This window comes from Petaurus breviceps, unplaced genomic scaffold (assembly GCF_028583685.1).
Source record: "Petaurus breviceps papuanus isolate PSGF00001 unplaced genomic scaffold, PetGlider_PUasm1.0 229, whole genome shotgun sequence".
In the NCBI taxonomy this organism is placed as follows: Eukaryota; Metazoa; Chordata; class Mammalia; order Diprotodontia; family Petauridae; genus Petaurus; species Petaurus breviceps.
The window spans coordinates 8,689,077-8,716,714 of NW_027185903.1; the positions used below are offsets into that span (position 1 = coordinate 8,689,077).

At 39.2% G+C, this 27,638-nt stretch overlaps 1 protein-coding gene across 2 annotated transcripts in view; it reads left to right on the top strand.

Annotated features, from left to right (window-relative positions):
• EGFLAM (EGF like, fibronectin type III and laminin G domains) overlaps positions 1-27,638 on the top strand; it is a 167,248-nt gene that overhangs the window by 2,532 nt on the left and 137,078 nt on the right. Inside the window, exons 3-5 of one of the 2 annotated variants that reach the window (XM_069096177.1) lie at positions 1,351-1,377; positions 12,129-12,246; positions 14,063-14,198. In XM_069096177.1, coding sequence (XP_068952278.1) covers positions 1,351-1,377; positions 12,129-12,246; positions 14,063-14,198 — 281 coding nt within the window. The remainder of the gene's footprint in view (positions 1-1,350; positions 1,378-12,128; positions 12,247-14,062; positions 14,199-27,638) is intronic. The other variant, XM_069096178.1, reaches the window with a different exon arrangement.

A 27,638-nucleotide genomic window follows, 5' to 3' on the forward strand; every position in this document is an offset into this window, starting at 1 on the left:
TCTCTCTCTCTCTCTCTCTCTCTCTCTCTCTCTCTCTCTCTGTCTCTCTCTTTCTGTCTGTCTCTCCTCTCTGTCTGTCTCTCTTTCTCTCTGTATCTGTCTCTTGCAACTAAGGGGACTTCTAAAACAGAGCCTGCTCCCTTCTGACTGAGACTGGGCAAAGGATTAGGATACTGGCCTCAAGGCCTTCAAGAGAAAATGTTCCTATTGTTGTTTTTCAACACAAGAGTTTCCTGCCAGATTTTGGTCTTTTTCCTCATCCTGCTAATGTCAATAAGCATTTATTGTGTGACTGACTCCTTTTTTTTTCCCAGTTTAGGGAACTAGTTTGGGGCTAATTGGTGGGGGAGGAGGGGGCGGTATAAGACAATGATATGGTATGGTTCCTGCCTGTGAGCTGCCTAGAGCCTTATTGGAAAGAGAAAATATGAAACAGAGAGCAGCATAGGTCTTTAAGGAATGCTCATTAAATGCTGAATTATGTACCATAGACTACAAACATTACAGGAGCTTAGAGAAGGGAGGGGTTAGTGTGGGGTGCACTCATCAAAGAAGATTTCATGGAAACAGGAACTTGAGACAGTGTGAGATGCTGAACTTGGAATCATTGGACCTGAAGTTCAAATCCTAGTTAGATTTAGAGCTGGAAGAGACCTTAGAATCCACGAGTCCATTTTGCAGATAAAGAAACTGATACACAGAAAGGTGATGTGACTTGCCCAGCTCACAAAACAAAGAAATCTCTTAGTCTAGATTTGAACTCAGATTTTTCCCAACTCCAAATCCAGTGTCGCCACGAAACCACCTTACTCCCTTGCCAGCCTACCTAGATACTACCTGTGGGACTTTGGGCAAGTCAATTTCTCTGGGCCTCAGTTTCCTCTGTGGTCATAGATTTGGAGCTCATATAGTCAAACCATGCCATTTTAGAGAGAGGGAAATTAAGGCACAGAAATGTTGCCCAAGGTCAAACAGACAGCAATGTCTAAAGTGAAAATAGTAATATTTTTACTCTTGCGCTTGTGGACTTTTCTATGATAAAAGCACTTTGTAAAGTTTAGAACTCCATAAATGTGGTGTCATAGTATTTGGCTGACAGGACGGGATAGGAAGAGCATCCCTTGCTGTGGGGCAGTGTGAAGGAAGGCTCAACGGTAAGAAAGGACTGGAATGAGTTATGAGATTATTAGGAAGGTGTATGGACTGATTGGAGTGGAGGGCTTCTGTAGGAATGATAGGAGTTTCCAGCTGTCACCTGGACGCTAGCATAATTGGTTTTCAGACTGACCTTGAGGCTGTCCATGTCCCATCATCCTTCATGCTATTGTTTCTTTTCTTTCCCCTCTACAGGGTCAACTTGATGGCCAGGCAGCTTTTGTAAGTATGCTTTAAATGCTAATGTAGCCATGATGCAACTCTAGGAGTGTAGGTGGTCTCTTCTCATCAAAATATTGAAGTTGGCAGACACTCTTTTGATATTTATTAATCAGAAAGACCAACCAGACAGTGCATATTGCCAGTGAGAGCAGAGACCGTGGAGTGTACAAGGTGAATTTTTAATCATTAAAAAAATAAGCCTCTCTTAGCCTTAGCTGTGTGATGCTTCAGCTCACATGTCAATAGAAGCATAAGAAGCCCATTTTTTTTCCTCCCAATCACTTTTTTTTATTAATTTGTTTATTTACTTTTAGTTCACAAGATTCGATTCCACAATTCCTTGAGTTTCAAATTCTGTCCTCCGCCCTCCCCTCCCCACCCCATGGCGGCATATAGTCAATTATAGGATCTGTAAATACTTTCACATTAGACATTAGTCAGGTTATAAAGATAGATTGTATCAGATGGAATGAAAAATGGTAAAGAGGAAATAAAACCAAACAAGAAAAAGAAAAAGAGCCGGTAGTTTGCTTCAATCTGGATTCAAACTTAGTTCTTTCTAGTTCTTTCTCTGGATGTAGACATCTCTCTCCATCATGAGTCCTTTGGGATTGACTTATATCACTGCATTGCTGAGAAGAGTCCAGTCTATCAAAGTTGGTCATCACACATACGTTGTGTCTGTAATTGTGTACAAATTTCTCCTGGTTCTACTCTTCTCACTCAGCATCAGTTTGTATAAGCCTCTCCAGGTGAATATGAAGTCCAAATGCTCCTCATTTCTTATAGCACAATAGTATTCCATAACATGCATATACCACAACTTATTCAATCATTCCCCAATTGATGGGCACCCCTTTAATTTCCAATTCCTTGCTACCACAAAAAGAGCTGCTATAAATATTTTTGTACATATGGGTCTTTCTCCCACTTCTATGATCTCTTTGGGATATAACCCTAGAAGTGGTATTGCTGGGTCAAAGGTTATGAAATTATTTATAGCCCTTTGGGCATAATTCCAGATTGCTCTCCAGAAAGATTGGATCAGTTCACAACTCCAACAGCAATGCATTAGTGTTCCAATTTGCCCACATCCTCTCCAGCATTTGTCATTTTCCTGTTTTGTCATCTTAGCCAATCTGACTGGTGAGATGTGGTACCTCAGAGTTGTTTTGATTTGCATTTCTCTAATCAATAGTTATTTAGAGCATTTCTTCATGTGCTTATAGATATTTTTAATTTCTTTCTCTGAAAACTGCCTGTTCATATCCTTTGACCATTTATCAATTGGGGAATGACTTGTATTCTTATAGATTTGACTCAATTCTCTGTATATTTTAGAAATGAGTCCTTTATCAGAGACATAAGTTATAAAAATTCTTTCCCAATTTCCCACCTCCCTCTTAATCTTGGTTACATTGGCTTTGTTTTTACAGAAGCTTTTCAATTTAATGTAATCAAAATTATCCATTTTGCATTTTATAATGCTCTCTAATTCTTGTTTAGTCATAAAGTCTTTCCCTCTCCACAAGTGATGGGTAAACTATTCCTTGTTTTCCGAGATTGAAGAAACCCATTTTTTAAAAGAATGAAATAATTTAATCTCTGTCTCGAGGCCAGGTGAAATAGATTGGAAGAGAGAGAAAATATTTAAACTGGTAAAGTGTAATGATTTTTTTAAAAATCTTTTCCTTCCTTTCCTTTCTCTCATTCCCCCTGAACTTTTGCTGCACACAGTATCAATTACTTCAGACATTTCTGCAGGATGTAGTCAATTCAACCAAACAAGAGTTGATTTTTGAAACTAGTTCTTATAGCCTGTCTACTGCAAAAGAAATATTTAAGCTGAAAATGGTGTATTTGATTTTTTTGGTCAAGTGCCAAACAATGGACTGGATTGACAACCAGTTGGTCTGGTTCACTTAATAAAAAGGCCATAATAATTTGACTTATTGTTTAGAGTTTGGATCTTTTGTCTTGTGATCCATTGATAGGCTTTCATTGGGTGGAAAGAGCATTAGATTTTGAGTCAGTGGATGAAGGTTGTGTTCTAGCCTCCGTCATTTCCTATATGACCTTGGGAGAGGTAATGAGCCTTTCTGAGCCTCAATTTCCTAATCTGTAAAATGAGTGGCTTGAACTTTGTTATTGTTGTTTAATCATTTCTGCCTCTTCGTGACCCCATTTAGAATTTTCTTGGCAAAGATACTGGAGTGGTTTGCTATATAAGTGGTTAGCTTATTTTATAGATGAGGAAACTGAGGCAAACAGGGCTAAGTGACTTACCCAGGGTCACACAGCTATTTGAACTCAATATATATATCACACAGGATTTGAACTCAAGAAAATGTCTTCCTGACTCTAGACCTGACACTTTATCCACTGTAAGAAGACTGGAAAGGTGGGGCGGCCAGGTAGCACAGCGAGTAAGAGCACCGACTCCAGTGTTGAGAAGACCTGGAGATTGAATCCCGGACTCAGACACTTAGCACCCACCCAGAAACACCTGGCCGTGTAACCTTGAGCAAGTTACTTAACCCCAATTGCTTAGGGGCGGCCAGATGGCTCAGTGAGTAAGAGCACCGGCTCCAGTGTCAGGATGACCTGGATCATATCCGGGCTCAGATACTCAGCACCACACCCAGAAATAACTGGCCATGTAACCTTGAGCAAGTTACTTAACCCTGATTGCTTAATAAAAAAAAAAAAAAAGAAGACTGCAAAGGTAGGAAGGGACCAGGTTGGGAAGGGCTTTAGAAGCCAATCACAGGGCTTGTTATTTGATCCTGGAAGTAATAGGGAGCCACTGGAGTTTTGAGGAGAGGAAGTCAGACTTTAGAATGGTCACTTTCTTAGTGGAGGATGGGTTAGAGAAGGAGACACTTGAGGGAGGGAGACCAAAAATCTGTTCCTGATGGAATAAGTATCTTCGTAGGTCATTTACATGACTGGAAGGAGAGACAAGAGACATCTTGCGGCTTCATTTCCACAAGCCCGTAGCATGGATCCCAGTGGGGGAGGAGAGTTGAGCAGCAAGGAATTAGATAATTAGTTGGAGTAGTAGAGTATAGGTAGTTTCCCTTCAGGTCCCATAAGCATGGATTTTATTGTCATTCTACTCACAGCAAAACAAGGGAACTTTGGATCTGCTAAATGCAGATCAGAGAACTTTACGTGCAGAAGGATAACACATAATTAGGACATAATCCATGCTATTGCAGGGTTTACAGCCCAGCAAGGGATGGAAGTGGGAGGAAAAGGGATACATCACACCCATTTCAGTTCATTATAAACAGACACATCCACCTATCATCTACCAGGTGCTAGATGCTAGGGGTATGAAGATGGAGGAAAATATAAGTCCCTACCCTCAAGGAGCTTACATTCTATCCTTTTTTGGGAGGGAGGGGAAGGAGATATTCGGGATTAAGAGACTTGCTAGTGACACAGCTAGTAAATGTCTGAGGCTGGATTTGAACTCAGGTCCATACGATTCCAGGACTGGCTCTTTATCCATTGTACCATCTAGCTGCCCCTACATTTTGTCTTTAAATATTGTGGAATAAAATCTGACCAAAATGTAAAAAAGGTAGAATGACATTTGGCAAATGAATTGGTTAGTTCAGCTCAAGAGGGAGAGTAAAGCAGCTGCTTAAAAGGAAGTCTCTCCTTGTATTTAGCCTGGGACATCTGCCTCCTTGACTTTAGTTTAGCAGAGTGCAGGCATTTAAAGGGCTATTTTATAGATCTTGACTGCTTGTGGTCACACAGTCAGAGTGGCTGCTGTGTGGGTATTTGTTCTCCTGGAATGCAGAGTACAGTGGCCTGGTTGTCAGAAGTGCCCCCAGCACCCCAGAGGAGCACTTCCAGAAAGGAGAGGATGCTGTGGAGAAGCTATCCAGTGCCAAATGTGCATGTAAGAGGTTAGAACAGCCATGGGAGCCTCAGTTCAGGGGGATTCTAGGGAGAAACTAGTGATTGATTGGGTTTCTCAAATATAATTTTCATTCTTTCATGAATCTGCAGGAAATAGCATAGGCTTTTCTTATGCTTTAATTCTCCCTTCCCTCCATTCCCCTTCCCTGTCCCTTCCCTCCTCTCTCTCCTTTCCTCTCCTTCTTTCTCCTCTCTTCCCCTCTATTCCTCTCCTCTTCTCCTTTCCCTTCTCTTCCTCTTCTCCCTTCCCCTTTCCTCCTCTCCTCATCTTTCCTTTCTCTCCTCTGCTCTCTTCACCTCAGTTGGTCTCCTATTGCGATGACCTTTCAGTACCTTTCTGACAAAAAACTCCTCAAAGTACAAATTATATAATCATGTGATAAATACTTTCCTGGAAATTTATGCTATATGTCTATTGTTTGTTCTCTAAAAGTAAGTTACTTATCAGTCAGGCAAAAGAATTCTGGGTCCTGAGATCCACCTCAGACTCATTACTTTTGCACAAATAGAGCAAATAGGAGCAGAGGATCATAGCATTTGGTGCAGAAAGGACCTTGGATCATCTAATACAATATTCACATTTAACAGATGAGGAAACTGAGACCTAGAGACATAACATTAAATAATGTTATCCAAATGTTATTTAAGGAAATTTTAGGAGGAAAAAGTAACATTTAGAATTCACTCTAAGCATTTTAAAGAAATTCTAGAAAAAGGCAAACTTGTATTGTTTTATTATAGCAAAGCCCCATCTTAAGTAGGAAAAAAATATTGTTGAAAGTGACCTGAGTCTTAGCTCCTGTATAAAATCCCAGTGATTTATTTTTTTTCTTCATTCTATTTTTCAAGACAAAACAAAGGTTAAAAGGACAACAAGATCATAGATAGAAACAAGGCAGAAAGAAATAGCTTAACTTGTTTTGAAATTTTCATTCCATTAAAAAAAATTCTTTTTTTCTATCAAAAAAAACCCCCAAAACAACCAACCCAAACCTTTAAAAAACTTTTTATCTAGGCTGGTACAAATCGGAAATAATGAATAATAGACAGTTAGATACCCAGGATTAGTCTGATATTAATCAAGGAATTAAGATTTATCACTCCAGTAATGAAGTCAGCTAGATAAGAGGAGGGATATTAGAGAAGGAAATGAGCAATTAGATGATCAAATTCTGCTCCTTTCTCTACATTCTCTGGATCAGAAACTGTTTTATTCTAACCTAGAGTTGCCTTGCACATAGTAGGCATTTCTTGAATATTGAATTAAATTAAATTGAAATGCAAAGCCTCTAGAATGGGAAAATAAATGAACTCTGCCTCCAGAATTGATGAGTTAAGTGAAAAACATCTAACTTCCATGCCAGAGAGAGAATTTTTTTAATCCCACATGAGAACCTTCTGGATATAAAGATTTTCCTAATTTTTTAAAGTGAAAAGTTTGTCTTTTTGATTTGCAAACTTGAGTAGACCCAGGGCAATCTGATTTTGAAGGTTCTTAGTAAATATTTTTGGTGATTTGCACATTTCTTAATCTTTTCCACCCATGTATCAGACAGCTTTACACTCAGGGAGAGTGTTTAATGTTAACATTTGGTACATACTGGCTGAACTCTAATTTACGGCTTATAATGATTTTTGCAGACCACATCTTTAATTCATATGGTTTTATGATTTTTTAGGAGAGAAGGAACATGAAACAGATGGCTTTGAAATACTTTAGTTGGTCTAGAAGAGAAATTCTATATGCATTAGGAGTTTCCGAGGTTGGAAAGGAAGGGCTGGAAAAGGACTAGCCTTTTGCCCTCCTTAACTAGAAATGGAGAAATGGATGGATTATAGGACTGTTGTAAGTGATACCAGGAGATGGGATTCAGAGTGAAGAGGGTGAAAGGCAGCAGAGGAAGAGAGGCACTGTACAGTAATGGCTCCTCTTGCTCCAGAAATGCCTGTAAGACATGGGGGCAGCTAGGAAACCCTGGCTACTTATCAAAGACAACTTTATTTCCTCATCTTGCAACCATGGCTTCTGTGATTTCTTGCGTTGGATTAGATGGAATAATATTATTTGAATGGGTTCAAATTCTGTCTCTTCCAAGCATAGCTTATAAAATTCCAAGCATAGCTTAAAAAAAAAAAAATAGGGAATAAGGTTTCAAAGTGGGGGGAGGGGTTGGGGGGTAGGATCAATCAATAAATATTTATTAAATGCTTCCTAAGCATCAGGCACTGTGGTGAGCTCTGGGGATACAAAAAGAGGCAAAAGAAAATCCCTGCCCTCAAGGAGGTTGAAACAACATGTGAATGAATCTATACAAAACAATCTATACACAGGGTCAATAAGTCATTAATAGGGTGGCCAGGTAGCACAGCAAGTAAGAGCACCGGCTCCAGTGTTGGGATGACCTGGGGATCAAATCCAGGCTCAGACACTTAGCACCCACCCAGAAACACCTGGCCGTGTAACCTTGAGCAAGTTACTTAACCCCACTTGCTTAGAGGCGGCCAGGTGGCTCAGCGAGTAAGAGCACCAGCTCCAGTGTTGGGATAACCTGGATCAAATCTGGGCTCAGATACTTAGCACCACACCCAGAAATAACTGGCCGTGTGACCTTGAGCAAGTTACTTAACCCCGATTGCTTTAAAAAAAAATGTCATTAATAGAGAGAAGGCACTAGAATTGAGAGGGGTTGGTAAAGGCTTCCTGTACCCTAATACCAGCATTATAAAGGGGTACCATTGTGCTTTCACCATATTTTTGATTTTCCTCTGAGCATATAACCAAACTAAGGGTGTAGATAATTTTATGAAGGCAGTGATAAGAAAGTACTGTGTAATTAGGTTTACTTGGCACTACCTAAATTTAAATAGATTGTCACTAGCATGAATAAGTTTTAATATTGTAAATGCATTAATGTTAAAAGTTTTTCAAGTTAATATTTTGTTTAGCATTAGTGAAAACAGCTAGATCTTTCTGCTGACAACTGAGGTGGTATGAGTTATGCTTAAAAGCTTTAAATCTAATGTTTCTTGTATCTGCCACACAGTGTTAGAATGTTTCCTTCAAACATCCTCCTGCAACTTCTCAAGCTATACTAAATTGATATACCTTGAAGTCTGACTCTGTGCTAACAGAACTTCATTTTAAATAGAATATGGTTTTAATTTTTGATAAGCTGCTAAAATTTTTTTTAAAAGTAATCAGGGTTAAGTAACTTGCTCAAGGTCACACAGCCAGTTATTTCTGGGTGTGGTGCTGAGTATCTGAGCCCGGGATTCGATCTAGGTCATCCCAACACTGGAGCCGGTGCTCTTACTCACTGAGCCACCTGGCCACCCCTAAGCAATTGGGGTTAAGTAACTTGCTCAAGGTTACACAGCCAGGTGTTTCTGGATGGGTGCTAAGTGTCTGAGCCTGGGATTCGATCTCCAGGTCTTCTCAACACTGGAGCCAGTGTTCTTACTCGCTGTGCTACCTGGCCACCCCTAGCTGCTAAATTTTAAAGAAACTTTTTTGGGGCCACCAAATATTTTGGATCATGCAGAGAAAATATATTGTACTGTAGTAATTTTGTATTTACAATTGTATGATGTGACATAATAGATGTAAATGTTAATCACTACTTGACTGTTAATAAAGTTGTTTTAACATTTTAAAAAGATAGGATTTTAGCTGGAACTTAGAGGAGGCAGAGTTGAGGAAGGAGAGGGTTCCAGACGTGGAACATAGCCAGAAGGAGGCTGGTGTCACTGCATTGAGGAGTGTGTGGCAGGGAGTAAGGTGTAAGAAAACTTGAAAGGTAGGAGGGGACTATCAGAGCAGTTTGTATTTGATCCTGGAGGTAATAGGGAACCCCAGGAGTTTACTGAGTAGAAGGGTGACAGGTTGAATCTGAACTTCAGGAAAACCACTTTCTTAGCCTAATGGAGGAGAGATTGGAATGGAGAGAGATTTGAGGCAGACAGACTCACCAGCAGGCTATTGCAACAATCCAGGCATGATGAGGGCCTGCTCTACAGTTGTGGTGGTGGTGTCAGAGGAGAGAAGGGGCATGCTTAGGAGATGTTGCAAAGGTTAGTGACGATACAAAGAGCTCCAATTTGGGAGTCAAAGGACTGAGGTTGGAAACCTAATTTTCTACCACTTATTAGTTGTGTGACCCAAATCCTTACTCTCCTCCATGCGAAGAAGCAGCTGAATTGTTAGCAAAATTCTATATGTACATGTGCAGGAGGCATGGTCAGTCTCTCTCTCTCTCTTCTCTCTCTCATATGTCTGTATATATGTGTGTGTATATGTCTGTATGTGTGTGTATATGTCTGTATATGTGTGTATGTCTGTATATATATATGTGTGTGTGTATATATGTATATATATATATTTATATACACACACATACATATACATATACATACTAGAAGGCACCTTGGAGGCCTTCTAACCCAACTCCTTATGTGACAGATAAAGAGAGGGAGCCCCAGGGAGTTACTTGTGTTAATGCACAAAGCCCAGGGATCTTTGAGGATCAGTCAGGGAAGTGATTCAGAATTTCATAAAGAGTGTTGAAGAAAGGTTAAGAGATACGAGCTGTTGTAATAAGATAAGTCATTCTTTGTCTAGATGTTCATTACCTTAGATCAAGAGACATGTGTTCTGTTAGGGCATAAAGCTTTAGAAGCAGTTGACCTTAAAAGGAGTCGACCTTAAAAGTCACTTTATCCAGCCTCTTAATTTTACAGATCAGGAAAATGAAACCCAGAGAGTTGAAGTGATGTACTCAGTAGTAAATGGCAGAGACAGGATTCAAACTCAGGTCTCCTGGTCCAGATTTTCTCTAGACTATAGTGGCTCATGTCTATACTTTAGCATTTTCTTTCTTTTTTCTCCCACTTGGTGTCCTAAGTTCCTCTTGGAAGAATCCAAACTTATCTTGGCTTAATGGGGGGGGGGGGGGAGGATGATTTTGTTCACACCTAACTGAGATGAGGATCACAGTGTCCTTAGAAGTGAGGTATTATTGGGGTGATGAGGGTAATCTCAGGATCCTGAATGATGCTGGTGAAGATGGGGCTACTAAATTTCACTAACAGAATCCAGGATCATAGCATCATCATAGGCATATAAATTTTTAGAGTTAAAAGGGACCTGGAAGGTAATCTTGTCCAATCTCTTCATTTTATAGATGAGGAAACTGAAGAGAGATCACCTTCAGGGGTTTTTAACTTGGGGCCCAAGAACTTATGGATTTTTAAAATATGTATATTTTGATAAGTTTATTTCAATATAGTTGGTTTCCTTTATGATTTTATGTATCGTTGTTGTTTAGTCAATTAGTTATATCTGAATCTTTGTAACCCCATTTGGGGTTTTCTTGGCAAAGATACTGGAATGGTTTGCTATTTCCTTCTCCTGATCATTTTACAGATGAGGAAACTGAGGCAAACAAGGTTAAATGACTTGCCCAGAGTCACACAGCTAGTAAGAGTGAGGCTGGATTTGAACTCAGGTCCTGAACTCCAGGCCTGTCACTCTATCCACTGTGCCACCCATCTGCCTCCATAAGTATCATATTTTATGTATTTTTTTTAAATGGCAAAGTTGTCCACAGGCTACACTAGACTGCCAGATTGCCATGAAACAAAAAAGATCAAGAATTCCTCATGTAATTTGTATGACTTAGCCAAGGTTCCATAGGCAGTAAGAGGCTTTAATGGTAATGGAAATTTGAAGATCTTGGGAAGAGTTGTGTGATTTGGCCAGATGAGACTCTGGGCAGCCATTGAGCCCCCTGGCTTTGAAAACTCAGATGTTGGTGCTTCTCTCTCTGGTAACTAACTATATAGGTGTGTGATGGTCAGACAACTAGAAGCCCTGTCTGTTGGTCTGTTGAATTGTGTTATTTTCTCTCTCTGTATTTTTTTTCGTCCTTGTAATTTCTGTTTGTATTTTCTCTGAAGTTCAGGGTGCTGACTTTTCCCCTTGAACTAGGTAAATGATAAACTAAGATTGTTAACCTCTTTTGAGTTGCTTTCCTTTAGAAAAGCAAATCAAAGAACCTATGCTAGTAGCCATCCTGGGTATGCTGGCTGTTGCAAAGGACCAGTTAGAATTAGAACTCAGGTCCTCTGATTTCAAACCTAACACTTATTCCATTGTACCATTCTGCCCCTAGCATAATCTTTTATTGTTTAGTATTGTATTTTCAGTGCTACTTGTCAGGTAGCAGATGTAGAAAGCAGTCTTTGAGTCTTGGCTCAGTCATACAAAGGGAATGACCATTTCAGGTTGGTGGTCTGAGGACAACCAAAGCCGAGGCTGAGGGGCATGTCTGGATCTGTAACTGTGTATGTTTTTGCTGCCCCCCCCCCACACAGTCAGGGTAAGAAGCAAGGGCCTCATCTCTTGTGACTAGCCCCATTGCACTCAAGAACATCTGTGCTTCATAGATGAAAAAGGTATAGTTCAAGCTTTCCAACATTTGGCCTGAAGGAAGAATGTTCCTTATATTCAGCAGCTAAACCATAGGAGCTGCTTCAAACTTCGTAAACTGTTTCTGAATAGTGATGAGTAGCAGTTCTAGGATCATTTATACATCCCTCTAGAGAGCAAGTTTTCCAGTCTGATAGGAAACAGGTGAGGCTGCTTTCTTCTTTCTTGATTTTTCAAAACTGAGCTGACACTGCTTTCGTCTTTGAGGAAAGCCTGAAAACTGTTGCAAAAGGATTTTCCAGGTAGCCCCACATGATACAGCATCATTGGAGGTTTCCAAATCCCCAGACTCATGAATTCTTTATGTCTTTTTTTTGACCATTGACAGGAACTAGTGATTGGGGATTTAAAACCAGGTACCACCTACAGAGTGAGTGTAAGAGCTTATGGCTGGAACATCAAAGGACGCCCAAGCTCTCCCCGCCATGTTACCACTCTATCAAAAGGTAAAAAAATTGTCCTGAATCCCTTTTGGCATAAAAAGAATGGTGTCCATTAATGAGAAACATTTAATTTTGCATAGATAAATATAGGTGACTGAGAACTCAAGTTCTACTCATAGACTGAAATCCTCACAACATGAAGTAAGAGAACAGGATGTTATATTGTAGATTGTGGAACATTTCTATAAATGTAAAAGGATAAACACATGTGAGCTCCCAAGGGTCAAATGGTATGGACTTGTTAAAGCTATATTTTTAGTTGGAATTACCAGATGAAGAAAAGGAAAGGCAGTTTTTTGTGATTTTGGCCTATACTCTCAGAGAGAAGCAGCATTCGGGTAGAGGGCTTCAAAATCAACAAGACCCGGGTTCAAGTTGTTCCAGATGACCTCTGAGATTTCTTCTGATGCTTGAATTTGATGTCTCTAAATTGGGCTACGTATGAAAATACAAAGTGATTGATTTTCACTAAAATGATCTCTGACAAAATCAACATATTTGTGGTACGGGCAAGCAATGAAACTGGGGCCCTGATACATACTGATGTGATCCTGAGCAAGGTTCTTAATCATTCAGCATTCTGTAATGTTTAAAGATCTCATCTAGAGCAATGGGGTCAAACCTGAACATAAATAGGGGCCACTAATCTGCACATGAGGATCACTACCTCTGCACTCTGCCCTGGTGGGTTGCATAATTGACATTTCTGTTCTAGGTGACTCTCTAAAGTCTATAAATTGCAGAAAAGGTGCCAAATTGCATCTGCAAAGGGGGACTCCCCACCCAGCAATCTCCTACTCCAGTGAAGTCCCATATCTTATTCTTATCCTTTTGCTCCATACTTAGTAAGTCCAGCCACAACATAGATCACCTTTTAAACTCTCGTGGAATCCTAGAATACCGTCATTGGAAGGGACCTCAGAGGCCATCTGGTCCATTTGACCACAATCCCCTCTGCAATACTCCTGACAAAATAATCATGCAGCATTCTCTTAAAAATCTTCAAAGATGAACATTGATCCCTCATGTCGGCCCTTTCAACTTTTTTGTTGTTGTTCAGTCATTTTCCTGACTCTATTGACACTCTTCCTGACCCCCCATTTGGGATTTTCTTAGCATAGATACCAGAGTGGTTTGCCATTTCCTTCTCCAGCTCATTTTACAGATGAGGAAACAGAGGCAAATGGGGTAAAGTGACTTGTCCAGGGTCACAGCTAGGAAGTGTCTAAGGTCAGATTAGAACTTAGGAAGATGAGTCTTCATGACTCCAAGGCAAGTCTAGCTGCCCTTTCAACTTTTGAATAATTCTAATTGTTCAGAAATGTTTCTTCACATCAAACCTATTCCTGCCTCTCTGCAACTTCTTATTACTCTAATTTTACCCTCAGATGCTGAGCAGAACAAGTTTGACCTTTCTTTCTCAAGACAGCCCTAACATGTATCCTCCCCAATCCTAGTCTTTTTTCCCAGTTCCTTCAACTATCTCTTGCCCTTCTCTTATATGGAATGAAGTCCCTTCACCATCCTGATCACTCTCCTCTAGATACCTTTTAGCTGATTTTAGCATCATTCCTAAAATGAGGCAACCATAATTGAATGCCATGCTCCAGGAATGGTTTATCTGGATGGTGTTGTAAGGTGGAGAGTTCAATGATTGGGATGCTGATACCTCAGGCTTATAGGAAGTGCTCTTTGAATAAGATTCAATTGTTCCTAGAAGAGGAGGGAGATCTCAGAAGAGACAGATATGTTTTGTGGGCAAATAAAACCTCTCCATTTGCTCTAATAACCTGACGAATGTTCTTTTGCTCCTAATTAGATAAATGTATGCCCCCATCACCTCCTTACCAGCCTCATGTCATCGTGGTTTCTGACTCCGAGGTGGCACTGTCCTGGAAACCTGGAGAAAGTGAAGGAAGTTCACCTATTCAGTACTACTCTCTGGAGTACATCAGGTACCTTAATGGGGCCAATCTAAATGCTCAACATTTTCATTTCAGGCGTTTCAAGACCAGTAGGAGACCTGACTGTGAACCCTAGTTATTCCAGTGGGGATTTTCAGGGAAGAGTATGTTGATGCATGTTTATACTGCAACCCTGAACTTGTCCAGATTATGCCTCTGAAGTCCACCAGGGGGTCAATGCCAGTATCAATGGGCATGGCCTGTTACCACCAACTACCAACCCTATCCCCAAGTTGAGAGGCTGCCCTACAAACTAAAAACACAGATTGTAGCTGCCATTTTGTAGACTCATTGGAGTTGGCTTATTTTTAAAAATTTGCCCACAAAGTGAATATTTGATAGTGACTCTCCTTAGAAACTTACAAAATGAAAACCCGAATGGGCACTAAGACAGCTGTGCTGCTATGGGGCAATTTTTATACTCTCTTTATCCCCAGTCTCAGGTCTTCTATTTCCATTTATCAGAAAGGGGGTGGGGTAGAAGAAGGAAGATCATGGGATCTCAAATTCAGAGCTGGAAGTGACCTACTCCCAACCCTCTGCTTTTACAGATAAGTAATCTGAGGCCCCAGGGAGGGCAGAATAAAAAAGCTGCTCAGACCAAAGTCTCTTTAAAAAAATTCTGATGGTGACAACTGGAGTTTGAACCAAAGTGCCCATTTGATTAGTGGGTTTGAAACACAAGAAACATATATGGCTTTTGGAGTCTATGCATTAAAGAGGAGAGGGAGGGCGTGGTCCTAAGGTTCTCTCTCCTAGGGACTAACTTAGGCTATCATCTGAGTCAGAGGCTCTCCAGAGTTTGGGGAGATGATTCTGCCAAGATTTATATAGCTGTGCTCTTGGTTTCTCTTTCCCACACTTTATGTTAGTTGGGGAGGACAGGAATTGGACTTTTGGAGGAGAATGATCATGTTCCTTTCCTTGGCCTGCATAGCTCTTGGCCTGGTCTGTCACTACCACACTTAACACACATTTGCAGATGTAGAATTGACAAACTCATTATCATCCTCACTCAGAATACACTGATATGTACATACCGTCCGTCTAGGGATCTGAGGATTCTCCTCTAGTTTCCAATTAGTACCAATTTAGTGTCTATAGCTTGGAAAGCCCATACAAATTTCTTCTTAGAGAATTCTAGTATGTTGGTGTTGGAAGAGACATAATAAATGTGTCATCCTTGAACTTAAAAAAAAATTGGTAACTCTTTCAATGCACAGTATCTTAAAAGTCTTTGTTAAAAGTACATTAAGACTTTTGGGACACACTGCACAATCGGTTTCCTATGCAAACCTATGTATTTCAGTTTATGCATTTAAAAACATTGTTCTGAAAAGAAATCCCAGACATACACACAAAAAAGGGTAAAAACTCTATATTTAGTCATAGGATAATAGGAGCATTGATTTAGAATTGATAGAGGCCCAAGAGGCCGATTCATACAACTTCCTTGTTTTGCAAATAAAACTGAAGCTCAGAAAGGTTTAAGCTTAAGGTACAATAATGGAACCTGGTGTATATAACTCCAACTGACCAAAATACCAGTGGGTTTGGCGGAGGGAGGGGGGTAGAGGGGGGCCCAAGTCACTTAATCCAGTTTCCCCATTTGTGAAATGAAGGGATAGGACTAGATGACCTCCAAGGTCCCTTCCAGCTGTATGAGCCTTAAAGGAGAAGGAAAAAAAAATTTCCTCAGTACAGGCGATTATTCCTTTAGCTTCCTGTTCTGCAAAATAAAACTAGAGGTGATTCTACTCTGGTCCAAGAAAACGTGTCATTGGCAAAACTTATAAAGAGGAGGGAAATTTCTAGTGCAGGCACAGGGGATCATTTGTAGAAAGTTCCACTAATAAGCTGGTACTCATCCATTCATTTCAAGCTCATATGTTTGTTAAATACCTCCTGTGTGACTGACATGCAGGGAGAGGGAAGAAGACACTGAGAATTATGACAAGCTCACAGTTGAAAAGAATTTGCTTGTATTTAGTGGCAGGGTTGTTACTTTAGGCATTTCAACCTCACACTCAATCAAACAACAAATATTTAATTAAGCGTCTCCCCGGTGTAAATACTCTGCTTGGTAAAAATTAAATTCCCTGCTCTTAAGAAGTTTGTGTTCTATTGGGGGAGACAACAGGACAACAGATGGAGTTGTATATACAATATTTACAAAATTCCCTTTGTTTTTTGTCCTTCCTTTTTGATCTCCCCTCCACCCAAAAAAAGGTTTTCTAGCATTAACAATCAAATGGGTAGGATTCAAGCAGGACAAAACAAAGTGGGATGGTGGGGGAGGGTGAAAAAACTAAAAGAATATAGAAATTTCAGCTTCCAAAAAGCGTTCAAAGTTCTGGCTTCCCAGTGAGGTGGGAGGAGGGTAAGGGTACTATGACTACATAGAAAACATGCACATGTTTGCTTCCAAAAACTCTAACTCCAGATGACTTCACATTATTGCTGAATTCTAAATGTTGTCTCCTAGAAACAATGGGCATCAGGCATTTCAAATAAAATATGAGTGTATGTTTGTGTATGTTTCTTTCTAGATGTCCCTTTCTCTCTCTGTACAGAAGGGAGATCATTCCACAATCACAGCAGTTCTTTACATTTGTGGCACTCTCCAAAGTGCATCCCCATCTCTTTCTCCCTTTTCTCCTATGAGTTGCTAATGATTCTCATTTCCTAGGTGAGCAAATTGAGCCATAGAGAGGTGATATCACCTTATCCTAGGACTCTACTTCTAGGGCTGGAAGATAACTTGAAGGCCATCAAGTCCAACCCCTTCATTGTATACATGAGAAAACAGAGGCCTTGAGAGTCTTAATGAGTTGCCCAAGGTTACACAGGCAGTAAGTGACAGAGCCAAGATTGTAATGTGACCTGGTGACACCAAGTCCAATAGTCCAAGTTAAGGATACTTTCCACTGTACTTGCTGAAGGTCAGACAGCTAGTTCATGGCAAAGGGGAGCCTGAATTCCTTTCTAGTTCACTTTGTTCTAGCCTCTATACAGGGCTGGGGAACCTGAAGTCTATGGAAATTTTTATGTCAATATCTTCTCTACCAAGATTCAAGTCAGTAAGCATTTGTTCAGCACCTACTATATGCAAGGTCCTAGGATAACTGAATGGGATGCCAAGAAAAGATGAAAACTAATTTCTCCCCAATCCCAAGAGCTTACTTTCTCATAGGGAAATACAATGTTTAAATAAATAAATACAGAATAATTCAAGAAGGGAAGGAGCAGTAATAATTAAGGGGCTAGGAAAGGTCTCCTGTGGGAAAGGATACCTAAAGATCCTTGAAGGAAGCTAAGGATTCTAAGAAGCAGAGATGAGGAAAGAAGGAATGCATTCCAGCCATGGCAATTAATCTGTGCAAAGGCATGGTGGTGGGAAATACAATGTTGTATCCTGGGAACCCTAGGAAGTCTTGTTTTTTAAAAACAGAGTACTTGAGTGTGAGTAATGAGTGCTAAGTCTGGAAAGATAGGCTGGAGCCAAATCATAAAAGGCTTTAAATGACAAACAGAGGTGTTTGTATATTGTCCTAGGGATGGAAGATGGAATTACATCCATATGGTGCAAGGAACCTGCTGTCTAAGGAAATTGGAACCTCAGTTTCTATGATTTCAATGTTTGCTATGTTTCAGAAGGAATCCCACAACAATATATCACTGTGTTTGTTCCCCTGTTTTAAAATAAATCCCAGCATTCGTTTGTAAACATCTCAGATTATACTCCATTACAGCTGAGTGCCCAAGGATGTGTACTTAGCCAGAGCTTGTGTGGGCTCGAGATCAGAAAAGGCAATTAACGTAAATGATTTCTCAGGGGCTTCAATGATTCTCTTCTCCTAGATATGCCTGTTGAGTGTTTAATACTAAACTCTTCTTGTCCTGACACTTCACTTCTGCAGAAGGAGGAGTGTGGTATGCTTCTGGGCTCCATTTTGATGGCAAATGAATGGGTTCACAACATTCCCAAAAGATTGCATTGTAGGCACTTGTATAGAAAACGGAAGCACTTCTTAATGCCAGGGAAGAGGGCTGACAGCCTTCAAACTCAAAGTTGGCTAAACAGCCCTGATCTCATGATTCCTAGCTTAAGAGAATCAAGAAATCATTTAGGGTCATGTAAGGGGCTACTTATATAATATGTGCCTTTTGACCACTAGGAATGTGATTTTTCAGAAATAGGCTAATGTAAACCCCATTGGTCTTGCTCGAATTTAACCTGGAATGTTGCGCCAGGTCATGGTGTGGGGATATTTCTCCTTGCTTCCCTGTATAAAGTCCATAATGAAACTTAGAAACTCATCTGCACCCAAGGCTTCTCCAGAGCTGATAGTGACACCTAAGGATTGATTTCATTTGAGAACCTTGGTGTCATCCGTCCCTGAGCACGTGATAAGTTCGGAGATCTGGGTTCCAGTGGCTTTAGCCCTTAACTAGCTGAGAAATTATGACCAAGTCAGTTCACCTCTTTGAAGTTTCCATTTTGTCACTTATCATTTGGGATAGTACTCTCGCTATCTCACAGGGTTTTCATGAGGAAAGCATTACAGAAATGTGCTATATTCTCTCTGTGATTACCAAGATGGGCTCCCAGCATCTTGGGCACTGATATTCTTTCCTGTATAGTGGGAATGATGACATCAGAGACATAATAAAAAAAATGAACTTCTCATTATATTTTAGGGGTGTTTACAAAAAAAGTAACAACACAAATCCCACTATCAGTCAATGAATTAGCAAGCATTTCTTAAATGTTCCTACTCTGATTCAAGAGCTGTGCTAGTTGCTAAGGATATAAACCAATTTGAGACAGTCTCTGGCTTCAAAGAGCTTACATTCTATAAGAAGAAATGATGTATACATAAATAAGTCTATCCAAAATAAACAAAAGGTGTTTTTTTCAAATGGGGGAGATGGCAAAAGGGTGGAACAGGAAGGGTCTCCTATAGAAAGTGGAATATGGGATGAACTTTGAAAGAAACTAGGGGTTCCAAGAAGCAGAGGAATGGAGGGAGTGAATTCCAGGCAAGAGGAATAGGCAATACAAAAATGTGGAGGAAAGCATTGGAGTGGTATTTCTGAGGAAAGGCAAGAAAGCTGTTCTGGTGGGACGAAAGAGTGTGTTGTGGAGAGTAATGTATAACTAACTAGAGACTTAAAAATCATCTGAATAACACTCTTTGGTGAAGATTGATTACTCAGTGCTCCACACTTAAGTGAAGGGCAGAGTTGGTGAAAACTTGGGAGAGAAGAGAGCCTGGTCTCTTGACTTCCAGTTTTTGAGAAAAAAGCCTTAGAGTTCTAGATTTTCTTCAAGGGGAGCTCTCTGAAGGGAAAGACTTCCAAGAAGCTGACATGTTGAGGAACTGGCACTTTGATCATGTCCCTATCCCCAGTTTACTACACTAGAGAATTTGGGTGAAATCTGATTCACTCTCTTTCTCTGTCTCTGTCTGTTTATCTCTGTCTCTTTCTCTCTCTCTCTTTCTGTATGTGTCTCTTTCCCCTTCCCTTTCTCTCTGTCTCTCTCTGTCTCTCTGTCTCTCTGTCTCTCTCTGTCTCTGTCTCTCTCTCTCTCTGGTATGTCATTTTCATTCACTCTGGGTATTATCAACTTTAAATCTCTGATTTTTGTTCAAGTAATCTGGATAAATGCATTTATTTGATATTCATTTTGTGTCATTTTTGTATACCTGTCATTTGATAGGAAGGGAATTAAACCTTGGATATATGACTTGGGACACTCCTTCCCCATTTAGTAATAATGATCAGGAGTACAGCTTGAAACTAAAAATTACATCTCTTGAAGTAACAAAACTTAGGGAATCAGCTATCTTTAGTGTTTCTTCTGCTCACCCTTCTTTTAGGGAGATTGTCTGTAGTCTAGTCCAATATCCCCTATCTCTGAGGAGAGCAGATTGGCCAGCCTGTTGTCCCCAACCTCCTGCTCCCCTTCCAACCAGAATCAAAGGTTCCCTTGGAGAAGAGCAAGTGAAGGCGACTAGGCAACAATGTATAAGACTGGAAACATAGATCTGAATTAGGTTGGAAAGGGGTCTGAACTAGAGTTGAACATGAGTGACATTTCTTTTGTCATTGATAGGCTTGATGGTATACTTCAGGCCATAATACCCACATGGGGCAGTCACCAGGCAAGGTCCTAGTACCAAGAAAGTGAATGTTCTGTTTCAATTTACCCTTTCTGAGAGCAGCCACAGCTCACCTATGAAGTGAGACCAAACAAAGGAATTTGTTCTTTGTGACCTTATCAGAATAGGAGTTTGTCAGAAGCCAAGGCTGAGAATGAAAGTTTTCAGTCAGGTGTGATCATCATAATTTACCAAAGTTAGCCTGCAGGCTTGAGATTAACTTAGGCACTAGCATTTTATCTTTTTCAAATGTGCCCAACAGATGGTGGGTTGTTGTTTCTTATGCAATGGAGAGAATATTTAAAGTATGCAGGCTCAAAATAAGCCTGTAGACAGTAATGTTATCATTTTTTAACTTGACCCGATATTTTAATACAACAGATCCTATTTTCAGGTGAAGATGAATATCTGTTTTCCCAAATGATGTTGGGCATATCTTGGTGGACAGCAAAGCTTAGTGCTTATTGAAATAAGAGCCTAGCATATGTATAGCTACCTACATTTGAAATATTTTGGTTATGAATATCTGAAAAGCTACTCTACTTTCTGACTGCGAATTTCCCTAGGGTATCTCCCTTTCTCAAAAGAAAAATAAAATGTATTCTAGGGAAAGTAAAACTAGAGGCCTGTAAAGGAAATATTCTGATGTTCTAGTCTTTTCAATGCCCATATCCAAATATACTATCTGGCAGGTTGATCAGAGGTAAAAAATAGTTTTCACTTAACTCCCTTCTATAGTCTTTCAGATTGAACATTCCCGTAGGTGTAAACTGATTGGTTAAAATTTAATCACAGCATAGTATTGTTGACTAAGAAGGTAAAAATGAAACCTTCTTGAGTTGGAATATGGCCATTTTCAATTCTACCATTTCTTCTTATTGTCCATATAAAAACTCAAGATTATGTATGATTCAGAGCCATGGGTAAAAAAAAAAAAATCTCATATAAAAGTTAGATATTTTATCAGAAGGAAAATAGTTTTTCCTCTCTTCTGCCTCTTCTCCACTAAATAATTCAACACCTGTTTTTGCCCCCTTGTAAGAGAAACAATCCACAATTGAGACCCAGAAAATTCATCTTCACACAGGTCTGCTCCTAAGCTAATTGTAATACCTAAGAATTGATTTAATTTGGGAGTCTCAAAGGCATCCACATGAGGTTTTTTTTAACTAACAAACTGATATTTTCGTTAAAAAGTCATCCTTTTTTATACCCCACCACCTCACAGATCACAAACTACTTACTAATCCTAGAGTAACAAATGAACTCAATTAAAACTTTCTCACTGGAAGGTGCCTTCCAGGGAATTCAAGTGCGAGGAACACCAACCAGCCCTGAAATTCAGCATGGAGGTTAAGGCCAATGCAATGAGTCTCCTTGTGTGCTTCTAAAACATGAAGTTAAGGTTAACGGCTTTTCAGGTTAAGGAAATTTGTTGTTCAGAACCTGAATTTAAGGCTTATGCTGGAGAGAAAGAAAGGACACCTGGTGCTTATGCCACAAGAAAGCAATGAGCCCTAGAAAGATTTCCTTTTCTGATTGAAAGTGACCACTTTCCTTATATGATGAGCATGGAAGGATGGGTTACATCTTCCACCTGAAAAGCAGCCTTGAGCCTGCAATGCTAAATAATGAGCAGTACACTGAAGATCCTGGTTTCCATCAAGGAAATCTTGGAGCTGCAGCAAACTCTAAAAGCCCTGGGTGAGAGACAGGAATCAATCACAGTGGCCTTGGATCCCTGAGGTCATCTCTAGTGATCCCACTTCTACCAGCTTTGTTCAAGGACTTGGCTTCTAGGGGCACAATGAGCTGCATCTCTAGCCTGGCCTAAGTCAGACAAATAGAATCTTCTTTTAGTCAAGAGAAAGCTGAAGTTTCTCAAGAGGGACCTTATTAGGACATTGAGAAAAGCAAAAGAAAATTTAAGGGCACAGAAATGAGAAAATTTGGTGTAGTAAAAAGAATTCTGCCTCTGAGGTTAAAAGACCTGGGTCTTTATTCTGACTCTACCATTTCCAAGTATTGAAGTCACTTAGTTGACAGGTGATTTCATAGAGAATAGAACCCAGGTGTTGCAATATTTCATCTCTCCATGATCCATGCAATTCTCTGAGACTATATATTATGGGAAAATAGCTGGGGTATTCATATATCAATAGAGGGAGCTTACACAGTGGGGGTTTCCCATGTCTGAAATCATTGTGTGAACAACAATAAAAAGATGGTAATAATAACTACCATTTGTATATAATTTTAAGGTTTCCAGAATGCTGTACACATTATCTTACTGGATCCTCTGGGAGATAGGTTTTATTATCATACCCATTTTACAGACAAGGAAACTAAGAGACATTGACTTGCCCAAGGTCACAGCTAGTAGGTGAAACAATAAGCAAATATATACAGTATCTTAGAGTAAAGTTATATGGGAGTGTATTTTGATTTTTTTTTGTATACCCATTCCTTAGCCCAATGTCTGACACAAAGTAAAGTTCTTAATAAATGCATGTCAGTAGTGGACTGATTTGCACACTGGCTCAGATAAAATATAAGAAGTTTTAGAGCATCATGTTTTGTAGCTATAAGGGGCAGAGGTAGAGAATGGGAACTAGCTGAAAATTAACTTTCCTAGGTATCAATGGAAATTTCATATCAATAAGTATTTCTTTAAGAAGCATCTGTTTTTATGCTTCTTGTTTTGAGATTAGGCATCTCAGAGAAGACTCACAAAACTGCTACTGGGTGCCAGGATATCTCATAAAGTCCATTCACTCTGTACTGTAATGGAAGGGCTACAAGGGCGAGTCTGACGGTTTTCACAGAATGAAGACATACTAGCTCTACAAATTGATCACTTAAAGCTTCAGTCACTCCTATGGTGAGCTTTACCAATGTAATACCAAGTCAGATTGATGGAAGTTGACACAAATTGAATTTTTGTGAGGGTAACAGCACTGGGAGTCATTGGTAAAGCATAAAATGAAAAGTGCACTCCCTGGTTGGCTCGCCTGGGACAAATTGCCAGCTGAGTTTATCATTACCCCACTCTATCCATCTGTTTGTCATTTGGTGGGGTTGGACTGATTCGTAAATAAAGGAAGCAGGCTGAAAGCTGAAGGTCAAATGATACGTCATTCTTTTTTTCTCTTTTTTTGAGCTAAGACTACTTAGTGGTTTCTAGAGTTTCCTCTACAATACATTTTATTGGAAAGAAAATCTTTGCAGAAACTAGTTAGGATGAAACAAAAGAGATTAATTTGGGGAACATACCCCTAAAAAAACCAGTTTACCTTGAATAATATGTAGATCCATGAATCTCTTGTATAAGAGCAGTTTGTCAAAACCTAAAAAAGATAAAAAGATTTCTCTTTATGTGGCACAAATGGGATTGTGCTACCCAACATCTTTACATATTTATTCTAAGGAAGTGGAGATGATCATAAGAGCATGGATTCAGGATTTCCATGAACCTTAGAGAACATCTAGCCTGGTGGGCATCAAACTCAAATAGAAAGGGATTCTTGCAGATGGCATATTGACTTAGGAAACCACAAATTAACATTATCTGTGTGATGTTGTATTTTTATTTGTTTGGTTAAACATTTCCCAGTTACATTTTTTTTTCATTTCCAGTGAGTCAATAAGTATTTACTAAGCACCTGCCTAGTACCAGGCTCTGTGCTTAGTGTTAGACATACAGAAAGAGGAGTGAAAAGAGAACTCCCTCAGGGAATTGACAGTCTAATGATAATCCCTACTCTATTTCCACAGCAAACACTCTGTGTCATGTCCCCATCTCTTTTTACCTAGACTATTATTATAGCCTTCTTATAAAAATTTTTTTTAAATATTTTAATTTATTTATTTTTAACATTGTTTTCTTTTTACATTTTTTTGGAGGGGGGGAAGGCAAGACAATTGGGGTTAAATGACTTCCCCAAGGTCACACAGCTAGTGTGTCAAGTGTCTGAGGCTGGATTTGAACTCAGGTCCTCCTGACTCCAGGGCTGGTGCTCTATTCACTGTGACACCTAACTACCCCTTCTTTTTACACTTTGAGCTCATATTTCTCTCCCTCCCTCTCACACTTTCCCACAAACACTAAGAAGCAAGAAATATTTTATCAATTATACATGTGAAATCATGCAAAACATATTTCCATGCTCATCATATTATTAAAAAGCTAGAAAAATAAAAAAGCGAAAAAAATCATATTTTAATTTGCACTTGAAGTTCATTAGTTCTCTCTCTGGAGGTGGATAGCATTTTTTCATCATTAGTTCTTTGGAATTGTTTTAAATTAATCTGTTAATCAGAGTAGTCAAGTCTTTTACAATTGATCATCATGACAATTTTGCTGTTACTGCACACAGTGATTTCCCAGTTCTTCTCACTTCACTTTGCATCACTTTATATAGTAACATATATAGTGACAAATATAAAAACTTTCCATATTTTTCTGAAACCAACCCCCCCTTGTCATTTCCCACAGCACCGTTGTACCCCCGTCACAATCATAAGCCACAATTCGGTCAGCCATTCTCTAATTGATAAGCATCCCCTCAATATCCAATTTTTGCCACCACAAAAATAGCTGCTATAAATATTTCTGTACATATGGGTCCTTTTTCTTTTTCTCTGATTTCTTTGGGATAAAGACCTAGTGGTGGGATTACTGGGTCAAAGGGTATGTACAGTTTTATAGCCCTTTGTTCATAGTTTCAATTCTTCTCCAGAATGATTGGACCAGTTTACTACTCTACCAACAGTTCATTAGTGTATCTATTTTTACCTCATTCCTTCAAGCATTTGTCACTTCTGATAGGTGTGAGGTGGTACCTCAGAGTTGTTTTAATTTGCTTTTTTCAGTCAACGGTGATCTAGAGCCTGTTTTTCATAACTGTAGATAGCTTGATTTCTTCTTCTGAAAACTACCTGTTTATGTCCTTTGACCATTTATCAGTTGAGGAATGGCTCTTATTTTTATAAATTTAATTCAGTTCTATGCTTAATGTGTATTTAAGAAATGAGGGCTTTATCAGAGAAACTTTTTCATATTACTTCATTGTTTATGATTCCTTTTATCAAATGTGGTTTCCTTTGTTTTCCCTTTTATTTAGGTCTATTTTGCCTTGCTTTGTCTGAGACCATGGTTACCACCCCTAGTATAGTTTTTTATAGTTTAGCTGAAGCATATTAGATTCTATTCCAGCCCATTATTTTAAATCTGTGTGTGTCTTTTTGTTTCAACTGTGTGTCTTGTCAACAATGTATTGTTGATTTCTGGTTTCTAGTCCATTCTGCTATCCATTTCAATTTTATGAGTGAGTTCATCCCATTCACATTCAAGTTATGATTACTAACTGTGTTTTCCCTCCATCCCATTTTCTTGTCCCTCCTCAAAAGTTAGTTCTAACCACTGCCTCTCTTGATTTGTCTTCCCTTTTATCACAAACACACACACACACACACACATGTTCTTCCCTCTTTGAACCAATTCTGATGAGAGAGATATTCAAGCATTACCTGCCACCAGCACCCTCATTTCCCCCTCCACTGTAAAAGCTCTTCCTTGCTTGCCTCATTTATGTGAGAAAATTTTGCCCTTTTTACTTCCTCCTTCCCCCTTCTCCCAGTGTATCTCTCTTTCTCCCCCTTCATTCATTCTTTTTGGAGATCATTCTAGTGTAATCTATTCATACCCATGCCCTCTGGCTATGTAAATTCCTTTTAACTGCCCTAATAGTGTGGGAGTTACATGTATCATTTTCCCATATAAGAATGTAAACAGTTTTATTGAGACCCTTATGGTTATTCTTTCATGTTTACTTTTTTATGCTTCTATTGAGTCTTGCATCAGATTTTCCATTCAGCTCTAGTCTTTTCATCATGAATGTCTGAAAGTTCTCTATTTCCTCAAGTTTTCCATTTTTTTCCCCTTATGGATTATACTTAGTTTTGCTAAGTAGATTATTCTTGGTTTTAATCCTAGTCCTTTGCTATGTAGAATATCATATTATAAACCCTCTGGTCTTTTAACATGGAAGTCACTAAGTCTTATGTGATCCTGACTGTGACTCCACAATATTTAAATTGTTTCTTTCTAGCTGTTTGAAATCCTTTCTCTTTGATCTGGGAAGTCTAGAATTTGGCTATAATATTCCTGGAAGTTTTCATTTTGAGATTTCTTTCAGGAGGTGATTGGTGGATTCTTTCAATTTCTATTTTACCATCTGGTCCTAGAATATCAGGGCAGTTTTCCTCTATAATTTCTTGAAATATGATGTCTAGACTCTCTGAACATGGCTTTCAGGTGGTCCAATAATTCTTAAATTATCTCTCCTGGATCTATTTTCTAAGTCAGTTTTTTTTTTTAATTTTCATGAGATATTTCACATTTTCTTCTCTTTTTTCATGCTTTTGACTTTGTCGTATTGTTTCTTTTTTCTTTTTTTTTATTGGGAGGGGGAGACAGGGCAACTGGGGTTAAGTGACTTGCCCAAGGTCACATGGCTAGTTTTGTGTTAAGTGTCTGAGGCTGGATTTGAACCCAGGTCCTCCTGACTCCAGGGTCAATGTGCTATTCACTACACCACCTAGCTGCCCCTGTTGTATTGTTTCTTGATGTCTCATAGAGTCATTAGCTTATACTTGCCCAGTTCTAATTTTTGAGGAATTATTTTCTTCAGTGAGATTTTGTACCTCTTTTTCTATTTGGCCAATTCTACTTTTTTAGGAGCTCTTTTCTTCAATTAATTTCATGCCTCTTTTACCATTAGGCTAATTGTTTTTTTAAGATATGTTTTCTTCATTATTTTTTTGTACCTTTTACCAAGCTGTTAATTCTCTTTTCATAATCTTCTTGCATCACTTTCAGTTCTTTTCCGAATTTTTCCTCTAATACTCTTATCTCTTGCTTTAACTTTTCCAGGAACTCTTATTTGACTTGGGTCCAATTAGTATTTTTCTTTGAGGCTTTGTAGCTGTTTTCACATTATTGTCTTCTAAGTTTATGTCTTGTTCTTCCCTGTCACTATAGTTGATTTTTATGGTCAGATTCTTTTTTGTTGCTTGCTCGTTTTTCTAGCTTATTTCTTGACTTTGCTCATCTGGGATAGGGAGGCACTGTGCCAAGTATCAGGTACTTTCATGCTACTCTTTTCAGAGCTTTTCAGGGGGTCTTTGATTTTTTCAAAGTAGTGTTATCCTGGGAAAGGTGTAGTCACTATTCTTCTGCTCTGGGCTCTTGTTTTTACCAAGT